This window comes from Rattus norvegicus, chromosome 13 (assembly GCF_021556685.1).
Source record: "Rattus norvegicus strain SHRSP/BbbUtx chromosome 13, alternate assembly SHRSP_T2T, whole genome shotgun sequence".
NCBI lineage: Eukaryota > Metazoa > Chordata > Mammalia > Rodentia > Muridae > Rattus > Rattus norvegicus.
In genome coordinates, this window is record NC_141546.1 from 75,506,975 (window position 1) to 75,523,628 (window position 16,654).

General features: G+C 38.8%; 1 protein-coding gene across 9 annotated transcripts in view; it reads right to left on the bottom strand.

Moving 5' to 3' along the window:
- Rabgap1l (RAB GTPase activating protein 1-like) overlaps nucleotides 1-16,654 on the bottom strand; it is a 595,723-nt gene that overhangs the window by 477,594 nt on the left and 101,475 nt on the right. For all 9 annotated transcript variants that reach the window (XR_015635222.1, NM_001401442.2, XM_087580933.1 and 6 more), the window contains 1 exon segment: nucleotides 5,225-5,291. Coding sequence is in view for 8 of the 9 variants with exons in the window: in NM_001401442.2 (NP_001388371.1) it covers nucleotides 5,225-5,291 (67 nt within the window). In the remaining variant the exon portion in view is untranslated.

Genomic DNA, 16,654 nt, shown 5'->3' on the forward strand with positions numbered 1-16,654 from the left:
AGGACTCAGCGGGTGGAAGTTAGATGAAATGCCCTACAGTGGGGAGAGGAAACTTCTTGAGCCCACCTCCAGCAGAAAGACAGGGTATCCAGTGAAGGATGGGGTTGCCATCCCACAGTCAAAACTCTGACCCATAATTGCTCCTGTCTGAAAGAATGGCAGGGATGGAAATGGAGAAGAGACTGAGGAAAAGAAGGTCCAGTGACAGGCCCAAAGTGGGATCCAGCTCATGGGGAAGCCCCAAGACCTGACACCATTACTGAGGCTATGGTGCGCTCACAAAAAGTAACCTATCATGACTGCCCTCCAAAACTAAACAAGCAGCTGAAAGAGTCAGATGCAGATATGTGCACCAAACCAATGAACAGAAGTTGCTTATCCCTTTGGTTGAATTAGGGAAAAGCTGTAGGAAGCTGAAGAGGAGGGCAACCCTATAGGAAGACCAGCAGTCTCAACTAACCTGGACCCCCCAGATCTCTCAGACACTGGATCACCAACCAGGCAGCACACAGCAGCTGAGATGAGGCCCCCAACACATACACAGCAGGGGACTGCTGGGTCTGGGTTCCTCAGAGAAGATGCACCCAACCCTCAAGAGACTGGAGGCCCCAGGAAGGTTAGAGGTCTGGTGGAGTGGGATAGGGTGGGGAAATCCTCGTGGAGACAGTGGGGGCAGGGAGGAGGTATGGGATATGGATAATTAATTAATTAAAAAAGAAAAATGAAGAAAATAAATATTAAAACCACCTTTAAGTCGGGTGTACTTGCACACAACTACAACCCCAGTACTCAGGAAAGGATTCTTTTTGTTTGCTTTCTATTCTTTTCTTTTAATTGGATACTTTTTATTTATATTTCAAATTTTATTCCCTTTCCTAGTTTCCTGTCCATAACCTCCCTGTTCCCTCCCCCTTCCCCTTCTTCTGTAAGGGTGTTTCCCCTCCCTAACCACCCCCCATTCCCACCTCCCCACCCTGACATTCCCCTCTACATGGGGGTGGGCAGGGGGCAGGGGGAGTTCAGCCTTGGCAGGACCAAGGGCTTCTCCTCCCATTGGTGCCCAACAAGGCCATCCTCTGCTACACATGCAGCTGAAGCCAGGGGTCTGTCCATGTGTAGTCTTTGGGTAGTGGTTTGGTCCCTGGGAGCTCTGGTTGGTTGTTATTGTTGATTCTGAGTTACAGCCAAGCTTAGGCTATGCAGCAAGATGGTCTCAAAACAACAACAGAAACCTTTAAAATTATGTTCATCCAGACAAAAACAGAACAGAAGGATAAAGGAGGGATCAGAGTGTAGGACTCTCAGGACAGAAGATGGAGGTAGGCAGCAAATAAAAGAAAAAGTAGCAGTTTATCATACACAAACAGATAAACTCCTCCAGGAACTTTTACCTCTGGGTTTTCCACAGATTACACTTACCAAATGAACTGGATTGCCATATAAAATGTGGATTTAATCTGGTGTCACATATTGCTGAGTAGAAAGACCCTTGTATTTGGGAGGATCTCTAAGGCTGGAATTTCACATTATAAACCTACATTTGCCAAGTTTTCTGGCGTTTGTGGTATTTTGCTGTTAGACTTTTCCTGTATTGTCAATAGTTATGATCAGAACTACCTACTTCCTTTGTACACTACAACTCCCCAGACCACAAATATTCTCATCATTAGCAGAATACTGAGCCTCTGTTACTTATTTCTTCATTCCCCCAACAGAAATAAAGTTGTATTACATGTGATTTTATTTATGTGTGTACTAGTATACACATATAAATGAAACTGTGTTTGTGATTACTCTTTTAACAGGATTTAGAATCGCTTAGGAGACAAACCTCTAGATGTGTCTGTAAGGATGATTCCAGAGAAACTGAGGTGAGAAACACCCACCCTGACTACGTGAGACACTCTCTATGCTCTAGGGTTAAGAACTAGATAAAGGAGTGGGAAAGTGCCAGCAAATCCTGCCCTTAGCTTCCTGGTCTTTCCAGATGTGGAGAATCCCATTCAATGTCATTTAATTCTCCTTACTCGGCCTCCTGTCCCCTCCTACACTATGACCCAGAATAAATCTTTCTTCCTTTACACCGCTTTTAACCTCATCTTTTGTGATAGCAATGAGCAAAGTATCAAACACATTGTCACTTATAATTATGACTTTCCTTCTTGTGAAAACCTTAAGCCACAATAACAGGTTTAATAAATTATAAAAGTCTCAATTCATCTAACTAGAAAATATGCGGGTTGGTGAGATGGCTTAGTGGTTAAGAGCCAGAGGAGTGGTTAAGGTTCCAGAAGACCTGAGTTCAACTCCCAGCAACCACATAGTGGCTCACAATCATTTGTAATGGGAACTGAAGCCCTCTTCTGGTGTGTCTGAAGACAGCTACAGTGTACTCATATACATAAAATTAATAAATCTTTTTAAAAGAAAAGAAAATATGCAGAGGGAAGAAAAACACTACTTAAAAATGGTTCAACACACCCGAGATAAATACCATTACTGTACCATTGGGAATATCTTGCTGGGTGAGTCACTGTTATGGTCTGTCAGTTCAACAGCTGGGTCGGACTATAAATTACTTTTCTCCTCTGGCATCTTGCAGAATTGGACTTAAGGCCCATGTAATGCAAGAGAACTCATGTCTGGTTCCTTAAACCTAGCCATCCACCTATATGTGGTGAAGTCATAGATCATAAAAAAAAATTACAACTATCACTGTTCTACATCAATATAGCTTCCATTTTCTAAACATTTATTGTTATACCTACAGATAAATATAACTCTCAATCGTCATCAAAACATCTTTTGGCAGCAGATGGAGACTACTACAAGGATCCATAGCTGGTCAAAATGCAAAGAATAAATGACCATGGGGTGCCCAGCCCTAAACAGAGTATCTACAGCACAGCCCTACACCTGAGATTCAGAGAACGCTATGGAAATGGAAAGAAATGAGTCTAAGAGCCAGAGGACCACTAGGCATGACACATGCTACAGCCATGAAGGTGCAACACTGACATGACCTAAAAAGAGTCACATAATGAGCACAGCACTGCACATGCCATTGGACATGGAGGGAATGTCAGAAGGCCCTCCCCGAAGTCACAACAGTGGGCAAGCAACAGTTGTCAGGAGAGAGAAAAATCACTATTTCCAGGGATGAAGTTCCTGATACATTATCCAATGTCAAGTGATTACCCCTAAACATATGTACATACCAGCAACACAAGTGTAACACTGAACAAGTGGCTGTGAGTGTGTACATGTACATGTATGAATACAACAATAGCAATTACAGAAGAGATCATGAACCCAAGAAAGGGTGGGGGAAAGAGGGGTAGAAATGATGTAAATACAGTGTTTTCAAATATGAAATTTTAAAAATGGTTTTTATCATAACAAATTTCTCAGTATAAATAAAAAACATTTCACAAACTGGTAAATGTAACATGCATGTCTTTTCAAAGTCTGTTAAAGTAAATGAAGTGACAGAAAACTTGTTTTCAGTTTCACATGACATTTGGGTATGTTATAGGAGCAAAAGTATGAGCATCTCACTCTAAGAGCAAAACAGAAACTATTTAGGCAAAGTTGCAAAGAGTGTAGCTTCTGCTTGTTACAAAGAATAAGCTATCAATAACCAGAACTACCTGCTCAGGTTCAATATAACAAGCCAGATAACAGTAAATCACAACCAGTGATGTTAAAAATGCAAAGCCAAGCACTGCCCAAGTGTCCGTTTCCAGGAATGTGAACACCGTCTAGGCCTTTGACAGTGATGACTCAAAAGACGAAGTCAAACTACTCAAGAGTGACTAAGGAGCCACAGAGGTTCACACTGCTTTTAGAACTCTGTGATCTGACTTTAGGTTTTATGTGGAAATTTGGAGCAATGACTCACTTTTATTCTATAGATTCTGAAAAGCTATAACTAGAAACCAGTATCTTAATTTTTTTATAATGCCTCAGTACTCTCAAAAAGACCTCCTCATGGAATTCTCATGGCTAAAAATGTTATGACTTGCTTCTGGAAAGCCAGCATCCATTACTGATGTATTGTAGAGAAAGGTAAAAGAGAGGTGGATCAACAACTCATCTATACGAACACATTCAACATAACTGGCTGTTCTCGTGTGACCTATGTAGGCAGGATTTCCTCTGTGTCCATGGCACACTCTACACTGGAGAAAGCACTTAACCACTGCTGCAATTATACACTCAAAAGGTCTAATTCCATCATAAGAGTAAGTGTCCACAGCTACTAAGAACTATATTTTAAACAAATATAAAACCCATAATTCACATAGTATTTGGCATTCAACTAGGTTCTCAAAAGTTTGAACAGTGCATTCTAATATTTCTAAAACATTAGTGCTGACATAATTACTGTGAAATAATTAAAATAAAAACTCCTCACAATGATATTTAAATTATATTTATGAAACACAGTTGAAAGGAAATACATAAAATATAAAAACCTAAACCTCACAAAGTAAGGAACTGTAGGCTTACTCTACCATATTTCTGCAACATTCTAAATCTCTGACTAAGGGCAGCATCAGAGGCCCTTCTGGCTGAGAGTTAAGGTACAGTGCTGCCTTCACAACAAACAGTAGCCTGAGTACGTAACATTAATCTTTTTTTGTTGGTTTGATAGTTTGCTTTTTTGTTTGTCAAGACAGATTGTCTCTGTGTCTTCCTTGTCCTGAACTAGTTCTGTGGACTGGGCCGGCTTTGAACTCACTGAGACCTGCCTGCCTCTGCCTCCCACGTGCTAGGATTCAAGGCTTATGCCATCACTGCCTGGTTCATTAATTCTTTAACTGCATTCCTTAAAGAAATCTAGTCAAAATGCATTGCTAAGTACAAATTCAAGGAAATGCTTCAAAGAAAAAAAGCATCACAGAGCTGCAGTTGACTGTGCATTAATTAATGAAAGTTATGTGCACTTTGAAACATTTGCTTGTTACCTTAGGCTCAAAGGAGAGACTGGTTCCTAAGGAACCAACCAGCGGAAGGAGACAGGCCCTGTCACTGTCGCTTTCACACTACAGACGATCGTTTGTGTACTTTCTTTCCTTCAGACATAATTTTAAGTTTGAGTTTCCAAATTTAATTACTGCATCCCAAAATTAAAATAAACAATTCTGACAACACGACAAAACTTTAAACTATAGAATAACTGTCTTCTGTACTTGATTAGGACACTTAAGGTTGTCATTACCATATCCAGTAAATGCATGTCACTGTTCTTCACGTTTCGACCTGGGCTTAATAACATTCCAAAACATCTGAAAATATTGGGGGAAAAGAAAAGGAAAAATAAGGTATCAAGAACACAGAAGTCCAGTGAGCAACAAGCCTTTACATAATAACTATATAATCTGAGGTTTGTACTCACAAATAACTTTGTTTTTTCAAGAACACAATAAATAAAAACCCAAGATACATAACAAAATTATATACAAATCATAAAGATAAGGTGTAAAAATTCTCAGGTCTTTATTTTACATATAAATAACCAAGACCAAAAATTGTCCTAAAACGTATAATAAATTATTAATATGGTAGTAAGATATAAATTAGTTCCTAGAAAAATAAAGATTTTATTTGCCTTATGATTATTCCAAGACTATAGGTCATAATTAACTAACCAAAACTTAATTCCTAGTAGCACATTAATTAATGAATGAATTAATGATGTTTATAAAAATATTTTTAAAATAAGAAAAAAAACAGTGCTCTCTCTGTATAGAGCTAGATTAACAAAATAAAACTTTTAGTACCCTGGTCCTCATGAATCATGTCCCCTTCATAGCATGTTAGCATTATATACTCAGTTAAGATAAAAAACAGTTACACAAACTTCATTACTAACTGTTCTATTATACTGTCAACAATATTACACAATACATGATTAAGATTATTTCCTACTACCCATGCTTCCTGGTGCTAAATAGCTTCAAGAATCTTACCAACACTAATTTATTTGGAGAAGGTTTTCATAAGCTCTACTTTTTAAAAATTTCTAGGTTGTTATTAGCTCTACTCTATGGGTAAGGTAAGCAAAGCCATGTCCAGACCATTTAAACAATACACTATTACTATTATATACTATCATTATAGTGTATCATATTACTATTAAATAGGTCTTACAACTCAGTATGCACTGTGAGTGTCCAGAGTGTATTCTGCCAAAGAAGAACCATACCTTTAACCATAGCAACCCTAAAATACAAAGATATGCCATGCAGAATTCTATATAGGGAGTAAAGAATACAACTAAATCAAACATAAACTGAAAATTAAAAAAAAATGTCAGGAACTGAGTAAGGGGCCCAGTAGTAGGGAAGCTGCGTGGCATGCATGAGGTCCTGTGTCTGAGCTGTGACAACATTTAAACTAAAGCTCTGATTTTTATACTGGAGCTGACCAGTGTGCCCTTCATTCTCCTTCCAGCTATGCAAAGGCTTGCTTTCCTAGCAGCACATTTCCACACAGGTATGACTCCACTAAGTAGTGATTACATTTCCTGTGAGGACTGGAGGTACCCTGCACAAGGCTTCCTTTTGGTGTCTGGCAAATGCCCTCCTATACCAACAATAAAGCTTATAAACTCAGATAATAATTCTCCAAACATATTCTTGGACCACTGAAAAAATAGTAAAAAACAAATTTGCTCTAATATTCAAATGTTTAAATTACAATATCTCCTTTAAATTTATATGATTTTATATCAGTTCTTCTACTGTTGCCTTAGCTCTTGTTAATAATAATAAATAATATAATGTTATTCATGTGTTCATTTTGTGACCTATGTTCTCCTGCCTGTTCTACTCTCTCCAGCATCTCTTTGGGGTAAGAACATGCTTCTGGATTTTAATTATTTTTGGTTATAAATATGAAAGCACTAACTATATTTAGTTATAAATATGAAACACTATGAAAAGTGTTTAAATCTATTTCTCAAGGCTCCTGCCTAAATCAATGCCATAGTTTTTAGTATATCCTCTCTTCTTTGATTGTTTTGGAAAATATGAAGTACATACTATTACTTCTCAGTCACTTGAACATACATAGTAGAACTACAATTCCTACATCATCTTGGAATAATATTCCTATATTACATTCTGCAACGAAAAGACCTTGAAAGTTCAGATTTCCTGTAAATAGTAATACTCATCACCTTAGTTCAGTGATGTCTAATGCACTCTTCTTTCCCTGGCTTATAAATAAAAAATACTGCCACCAGCCAGCAGTATGACCTTTGAGAAGTGCCTAACTATTACCCTTAGGTCTCTGCTTTTTCATCTAGAGAACAAGAGAAGAACAAGAAAGGAACTTAGTTCCTTCAGCAATAAAACAACACATTTTCTATCAAGCCCTAATAGCAATTTCCAAAACTATACTTCACAAAAACACATAATACTTCTTATGGATAACATAAAAGTATCTATTAGGAATAAATATGCCAGGAAATCTGAGAGGTAGTATTTGTAACAGAATACCTAATGTCCACATTTTATGGTTCTCTGGGGATTTCAGAGCTTTCAACTTTCTTTAATTCCGTGAGCAAGGCAGGAAAGGAGACTGCTGTCCCACCTGTATTCTCCATTAGTGCACAGTCCAACAGGAGAGAAAAATAAGTAAACAGGTAATCACTGTCAGGCATGGTAAGTTCCACGGTGCCAGTGTGTTGTATGTATGTGTATTGTATGTATTATATGTATTGTATGTATGTGTATTTTTGAGGGCTTATATGCTCATGGCGGTAGATCCTTTCGAGCTGCAGTTCAAGTGGTTGTGTGCCACCTGATATGGGTGTTGAGAAGAAAACTCAGGGCTTCTGCAAAAGAAGTATGCACTTAACTGCCAGCCACCTCTCCAATGCTCACTGGTTTGTTTGATTGTCTGTTTGTTGTTAAGACGGGCTATCATGTATTCCAGGCTGACTTAGAACCTCTGTGTGCATTGAATCTGTAGACTGCTTTTGGTAGAATGGCCATTGTTACGATGTTAATTCTACCAACCCATGAGCATGGGAGACCTCTCCATTTTCTGCCATACTAAATTAAAATATTATTAGGTTTTTCTCCCTCTTCCCTCAAAAGATTCCAACAATCTTTGTAAATACTTTTTTCCTTCTCCAATGCTTCCATTAAGGTGGCTGAAGAGATATCTGAGCAGCTAAGAGCACATGCCTCTCCTTCCAGCCGACCTGAGTTCAGTTCCCAGGACCCTCTTCAGATGGCTCACGATCACCTAAAAGCTCCAGGAGGTCTGACATCCTCCCAGGGGTACTGGCACACACATGACAGACACATGGACATACACATAAACCCTTTTCAAAAGCTTCTATTAAAAATAAACATAAAGCAGTGTTTTATTAGTAAAATAAAGACAATTTAATTTTCTCTAAGTATATAAATGTATTCCTAAATTTATCTGCCTAAAAAAGTCGCACAGATATCAAAGGGGAAAAGGCTTTGGAAAGAAAAGCAAGCAGCTCTCATTCACTGCTGCCTTATAGCAAGCTATATTTCTCACCAAGGTAAATATGCTGTAGCACCCTGACAAAAGAAAAAAGAAAAAACCTTCATAGCTCTTGCTTTGGTATAAACAAGTCTATATATGAGAAGACTGGAATGAGGTAAACACATGGTAAAAACTACCACCAGGTAGTTGTTACCATATCAATTTCATGACAGTTAGGGCTATCAAAAAAAAATGACTTAATCTTAGGTTTTGTTGGCTTATTTGTTTTGTTCCCCCAAAAAAGTATTAGAAGCTTTATCTGTGGGACTGGCTAATATCATTAAAAAGTAGTCCAATTAGTCTGCCAACTGAGACCCAATATGGAATAGAGCACACGATAATCTGAACAGGAAAGGTCTACTATAAAGAAATACTTCAGGGCTGGAGAGATGGCTTGGCAAGTTAACAGCACATCCTGTTCTTCCAGAGGATCCAAGTCTGACTCTCAGCTTCCACAAACATCTGCAGCTCCAGCCACAGGGAAACCAACTCTTCTAGCTTCTGAGGGTACCTACACTTATGTGCATATATCCCTACACAAGCACATAGACGTAATTTAAAATTATTTTAAAAAATTAAAATTTGGGGAGCCGCAGGTTACCACACAGACATGGCCAAGTCTAAGAACCACATCACATACAACCAGTACCACAAATGGCACAGAAATGGCATCAAGAAACCCCGATCACAAAGATATGAGTTTCTTAAGGGGGCTGAGGAACATGCGCTTTGCCAAGAAGCACAACAGGAAAGGCCTGAAGAAGATGCAGGCGAACAATGCAAAAGCAGTGAGTGCTCGAGCAGAGGCCATCAAGACCCTCGTGAAGGCTCAGGCCACCAAGCCCAAGATGCCAAAGGGCCCAAGCTGCAAACTCAGCCATCTGGCCTTTATCGCTCAGCCCAAGCTTGGGAAGAGGATTCAAAGCTACATGGCTAAGGGTCATAGGCTCTGCCAACCAAAGCCCAAGGTTCAAACCAAGGCAGGGACCATAGCTCCAGCTCAGGCTCCCAAAGGCACCAGGCCCTGTGAAGGCCCCATAGAAAAGGCTCCTGCCAGTGTGAAGACAGACAGACGGACTGCTGTGACACACCTACCTACACACTATTTGCAGATGACCAGTGTCCTATGCTGGTTGTAACAAATAAGTTTAAGACAAGAAAAAATTAAAATGTGTAAAGAATCATTTACTGTAATAGGAAGATAAAGGGAAGGTATTCCAAAGAAAAGTAAAATTGAAAAGGGTGGGAAGATCTTTCCGACATTCAGATCTTCCTATAAAGGCAGAATTAATTGCAGTCCTTTGCATAGCAAAGTTTGCTGTACTCTTCAGGCAAAGTCAGTGAGCTGGCATCTAAGTGGCAGCAAAAAAGCAGAGAAAACCAAGATTCCAAATGCCAAACACAACCAGTGTGGTACAGAGTCTAGAGCACACTATGTCTATACTGAGAGGTTCACATGGTCTCACTGTGCCAAAACCAAAGGTATGAGAGAGGTCTCTCATGGAGAGGCCACATGCATGTGCAGCTAGCATCCAACATCACTCCCAGATCTATGGAAAAAGCAAGAAAAATAATCACACTACATCAGAAGGGGAAACACCTTCTCCCTGAAGTGTCCCTCCAGCACCATCTACTGTCACTGTTGAATATTGTGTTGTCTGGAAAAGCTATTTACCAAAAAAGAAAAAATCGAAAAGAGTAGCCAAGGGGTGTGAGGTCTGTAGATTTTATTAATGTCGATTTCCTACTTGTGGATCTGAACTATAGCTATGTGAGGGTTACCACTCGAACATGAAACCTCTGCGATACTGACACAATGTCCTCTAAACCCATACTTTTTCAAACTAAGAATTGTTTTTAATTAACTCCACCAGGCAGGGGAGCACAGACTTTTAATTCAAGTGATCATAAGGCAGAGGCAAATGACTCTCTGTTAGTTCAAGGCCAACCTAGTCTACACTATAAGCTCCTAGCCAACCAGGGATAGTTAGTAAAAGTATTATTTCAAATGGCAATCCAAAACAAACAAATCAACAACAGCAACAATGACCTCTTCCGACATCAATCAGCATATAAGAAGACATTACAGAAAATATGTGCTTCGTTACTCATACGGTGCACTGGTTGATTTTTGTGAATTTGACTCAAATCTAGGCGTTAACAGAGAAAATGGCTCCATCAGACTACCCTGTAAGCAAATCTGTGGAGCATTTCATTCAGTAATGGCTGATGTCGTAGGGTCCCACCCTCTTGGATAGTGTCAGCCCTGGAAAGGTTGTCCTGGTTTGTCTAAGTAACTGAGCAGAAAGGGAAGCAAGCTAGTAAGCAGCACTCCTCTATGCTTCTGCCTCAGTTCCTGTGTCCACGCATCTGCTTTGAGTTTCTGCCTTCTCTCAATGGACTGCAACTTGGGATATGTAAAACAAATAAACTCTTTCTTCTCCAAGTTGCTTTTGGTCATGGTGGTTTATAACAGCAATAGAAACCCTAATTAAGATATATGGAAAAGTAATCCTTAAACTCCTGAAAGGTAACTAACTATTTCAATCACACAGTCAATGCTTTCTCCATTGGCCATCTCCTCCAACAGGATACACTATCTAGGTCCAGGCACAGGAAAGTTCTAGTCCAAAGGCTGACAGATAATAAGAGTCTCCAATAATCTACCCACAATTCACCTCGCAATGCCAACTGCTCTCTACCAATTGTGAGTTAAAGTAATTGGTAAAGGTCATGGAAAATATTTTTGTACAAACAATATTCTATCTCCTAAAACCAAGAATAAAAGAAAACAACAGATTTAAACCATACTATCTTGAATAAATACCATAGAAGACAAATAAGTTCACAGAACAGCACTAAAAATATTATGTGGAGTATGAGCGATCACTAATTTTTTGAATTATTGGAATGTCTAAACCACTTTATTTGTTAAAAAATGTCCATGAATATATAAATTTACATAGGAAAATAAAACATGCTAAAAAACTAAAATCTAGGCAACTTAATATCAGTGACTTGAGCTTCATTATAAATGGAACGGTAATGACTTGAAAGGTTAAAGGTAAAACAAGTATTCACAAAATTCAGTAAAAAGACAACACCAACTCAGTAAGAAGGAGAGTACCCTGTTGTTTGTCTTCTATGGTGCTAAAGAACAAGCCTAGGGCCTTGGTAGTTAAGCCCTCTCCCACTGAAATACATTCCTGACACCCTAACATCAAATTAGCTAAAGCAGAAAAATGATAATTCAAATTCTACTATCCACTGACATTAGCAATAACAAACCATATTAGAAAAAGCACTCTGTTATAAGAAAAGAGCCATGGGTTGTTGTTGTTGCTGTTGTTGTTGTTGTTGTTGTTGTTGTTGTTGTTGTTGTTTTTAGTACTCCGTAGCTAAGAATCTTTCAGTGGAGAAACTAACACAAGGAAAGGTACCTGTCAATCACTCATGCTACAGGATGTGACACTTATCACTACCCAAATAAACACAAAGAAATTAAAAAGATACTAAGGAATATGAATAAGAAACTCACTACACAGAAATTTCCTGTAAAAATCAGAAATGTTGGAATTTAAGAACTCAGCAATGAAATCAAAAGCCAAAAGAAAGCTTCCACAGCAGATCAGGTCAAACAAAAAATATCTGTGCTTGAAGACAGTTGGGAAAGAAGAGAGGAGGCAAGGAAAAGAATAGGAAAGGCTACAAAAGAAATGCAATACATTGCCAGACCATGACTGTGGGTTCTGGTAATTCCAGAAGATTATCTTTAAAATTATCTTTAAAACTACAGGAAATATTTAGACAAGCCAAAGTTGAAAGAATTTATCACCATCAGACCAGCATTATAAGAAATACATTAAGGAATCCAACACTAGAAATGGAATGATAATACTTTCATTCAACCCAACAAATGCACAAAATACACATGAAAGAAAAGTGAATTAAGTGGTTATCAGAAAAATACCTAATAACAAAACAAATACTAAACGAAGTGGAAGGAACAAAAATACATAAAACAGGGAGAATGTTAGCAACATGACAAAGAGGTCATACTTATGAGTAACAAAGAGGAAGACCATATTATTCACCAATCAAAAGACTAATCAGGTGAATAGATGTTTAAAAAGGATAAACACTGAACTAAATCCTGCCTACACATTGTATGGAAAGGTAAGCGTGGTCTAAGAGTAAAGAGCTAGAAAAAAGTGTGTGTGTGTGTGTGTGTGTGTGTGTGTGTGTGTGTGTGTGTGTGTGTAAAATAAAAAATGAGCAACAATAGCAATCATGTCAGAGAAAATAAGCATTAAGGCAATATAAAGAGATAATAAAGTTTATTATTTATTAATAAAAGGGCCAATTCAACAAAATGCTACAAATGTAAACATATGTTTTCTAAACATGGAACTTTCCAAATACATAGAGCACTCATTATTGAATATAAAGAGAGAGAGATACTCATGTATAGTCAATAGGTCAGACTTGCACTTTTCTAAGTGGACAAATCATCCCAAGAGAAAATCTACAATTAAACATGCAAACTGAGTCATAGAACAAAGCAAACAAATTTAATGAATATATATATTAAAACATTCCATCCAATAGCTGTTTCACATATATTTTATCAGCACTCAGAAGGCAGAGACAGAGAACTGCTACAAGTGTAAGGCTATCCTGATCTAGATAATGCATCACAAGCCAGGCAGCACTGTAGGAAGTGAAAGAAAGAATATGTTCCAAAGACACAAACAGGAAAGGGATAAAACTTCCTGAATGCGACTCTAACAGTCCAACACATACCAGCATGGACTGTACATGAGACTGTATCAAAATTAAATACAAATTAAATCAAAATTAAAAATGATTACCAGCATAAAGAGACTGCCTACAAGTTGTGAGAAAGTCTTTGCCAGGTTATCTGTCTAGCAGGGAATGAAATATAACCATACTGTTTCATAGCTTCCATCACAATGACCCCTTAAGCTCCTCTATGGTGTTCAATTGTGTTCTGACTCCAAAATTTCAAAACTTCCACATTCCTCAAAAACAATATAGTCAGGTCTGTCACAGCCACAGCCCACTCTGATAACAACTTTATTTACTTTTGTGCCACTATAAGGAAACACCAGGACTAAAGTAACTTAAAGAACAAAGAGTTGTCGTGGTTTACTGTTCTAGAGCGCTAAGTCTGTGATAGTGCAGGGGAGATAGGCACTGCAGCAGATGAGCGGAGGTGCGAGCTCACAGATGAACCAGAATAACCCAGCAGAGACAACTTGAAACAACAGCAGTCTAGGCTCTCAAAGGTAGCCTTCAGTAATACACTTCCTCCAACAAACATAACCTCCCTAACTCTCCAAACATCACCACAACTCGGAATCAAGTGTTCAAAGGCCTGTTATTGGGGATATCTCACTCAAAACCCGCACTGACAACCTTCACTCTATCCCGAGAACCACACGGAGGTGGGAGGAGAAAGCCACTCCCACGACTGCGCTATAGTACACACATTTAAACATAAGTCATAGAGACATATAAAAACAAGAATTTTATGAATAAAATTCGAAACTGTCCAAGAAACATCTGGGCAACACACAAGACAGCCCTAGCAACACAGCAGTGCAGTGATCTCCCACGGTCTTACAGCTTTATACGTCACATTTCTGGGTCGACATGGGTCAAAGAACAAAAATACCATAGAAAGTGTTGAGGCAGAGAGCAGTTCCCATTTCGCTTCTTTTAAAAATATAGTGTACTGTTACAGACAATGTTACATAATGTATTTCATGTTTCAAAACATTTATCCAATAAAAATTTATACACTTCATTATCTTTTTAAATTGAAGCAGGAAGTAGAAACATTTTAGGAGTGGACAGCCTTAACTCAGAATCACCTGTCTGACCACAGCAAGGTATTAAACCTCCGTGCCTCCCTTTGCTAACTGTGAAACAAACATAATCATAGATAGCACCTACACCTCCTAGGTCACACTGCCTACAACAGTGCCCAAGAGAGAAGGGTTAAGTAAGGGTTAAGTACCTAACTACAAGACTCTATTTCAAGTACCGTGCTAGAGGCTGAGATAAACCAAATGGTATCTTCTGATAAAGCAGTTTATCAATATCAGTATATGAAATAGGTGCCTGTGAGAACAAAAAAATAAAAAGTAGCTTGTTTCCTATAAATCTGAAGTATTTTTAAAAAACTAAGAATTAGAATTCCAGATGGGTGTTGAGTGCACCTGGGATTTAGTGTATTATTCTTTCTACTTTGGAGTATAATGGAGATTTCATAATTTTACTTTGATATATTTTTAAATAAATTTTACTTTTCTTTGACAACACATTCATGTAATCTGAACTATACTCTTTCACATCAACTGTCTTTTTTTCAGTATATTTTTATTGAATTCTTTTATTCATTAGTATTTCAATGCTATCCCCTTTCCCGGTTTACTGTCCATAAACCCCCTATCCTATGTCCCCTCCCCCTTCTTCTATGAGGGTGTTCCCCCACCCATCCACCCACCCCTTCCTGCCTCTCTGCCCTTGCATTCACCTACACTGGGGCATCCAGCCTTGGCAGGACCAAGGGCTTCTCCTTCCTATTGGTGCCCAACAAGGTCATCCTCTGCTATACATACAGCTGGAGCCATGGGTCTGTCCATGTGTAGTCTTTGGGTAGTGATTTAGTCCCTGGGACCTCTGGTTGGTATTGCTGTTCTTACAGATTTGCAAACTCTTTCAGCTCCTTCAATTCTTTCCACTAACTCCTCTAGTGGGGACCCCATTCTCAGTTCAATGGTTGGCTGCAAACATCTGCCTCTGTATTTGTCATGCTCTGTCAGAACCACTCAGGAGACAGCTATATCAGGCTCCTGTCAGCATGCGCTTCTTGGCATCCCCAATAGTGACTGGGTTTGATGGTTGTATGTACATGGGCTGGATCCCCAGGCTCTGAATGGCCAGTCTCCTCTCCAAACTTTGTCTCCATATCACCTCCTATGAATATCCTTATTCCCCCTTCTAAGAAGGACTGAAGCATCCACACTTTGGTTGTCCTTCCTCTTGAACTTCATGTGGTCTGTGGATTGTATCTTGGGTAATCCGAGGTTTTGGGCTAATATCCACTTATCAGTCAGTGCATATCATGTATGTTTCTTTTGTGTTTGAGTTACCTCACTCAAGATGATTTTTTCTAGTTCAATCTATTTGCCTATGAATTTCATGAAGTCATTGGTTTTTTTTGTTTGTTTTTTTGTTTTTTGTTTTTTTGTTTGTTTTTTGGTTCTTTTTTTCGGAGCTGGGGACCGAACCCAGGGCCTTGCGCTTCCTAGGTAAGCGCTCTACCACTGACCTAAATCCCCAGCCCCGAAGTCATTGTTTTTAATAGTTGAGTAGTACTCCATTGTATAAGTGTGGTACATTCTCTGTATCCATTCCCCTGTTGAAGGGCATCTGGGTTCTTTCTAGCTTCTGGCTATTATAAATAAGGCTGCTATGAACATAGTGGAGCATGTGTCCTTGTTATATGTTGGGGCATCTTTTTGGGTGTATGCCCAAGAGAGGTATAGCTGGATCCTCAGGTGGTACTATGTCCAATTCTCTGAGGAACCTCCAGACTGATTTCCAGAATCGTTGTACCAGCTTGCAATCCCACCAACAATGGAGGAGTGTTCCTCTTTCTCCACATCCTTGCCACCATCAGTTGTCACATGAGTTTTTGATCTTAGCCATTCTGACTGGTGTGAGGTAGATTCTCAGGGTTGTTTTGATTTGCAACTGATGACTAAGAATGTTGAACATTTCTTTAGGTGCTTCTCAGCCATCCAATAATCCTCAGCTGAGAATTCTTTGTTTAACTCAGTACCCCATTTTTTCATAGGGTTATTTGATTCCCTGGAATCTACCTTCTTGAGTTCTTTGTATATATTGGATATAAGCCCTCTATCTGTTGTAGGATTGATAAAGATCTTTTTCCAATCTGTTGGTTGCTGTTTTGTCCCAATGACAGTGTCCTTTGCCTTACAGAAGCTTTGCAATTTTAATAAGTCCCATTTGTTGATTTTTTTTTTGGTTCTTTTTTTCGGAGCTGGGGACCGAACCCAGGGCCTTG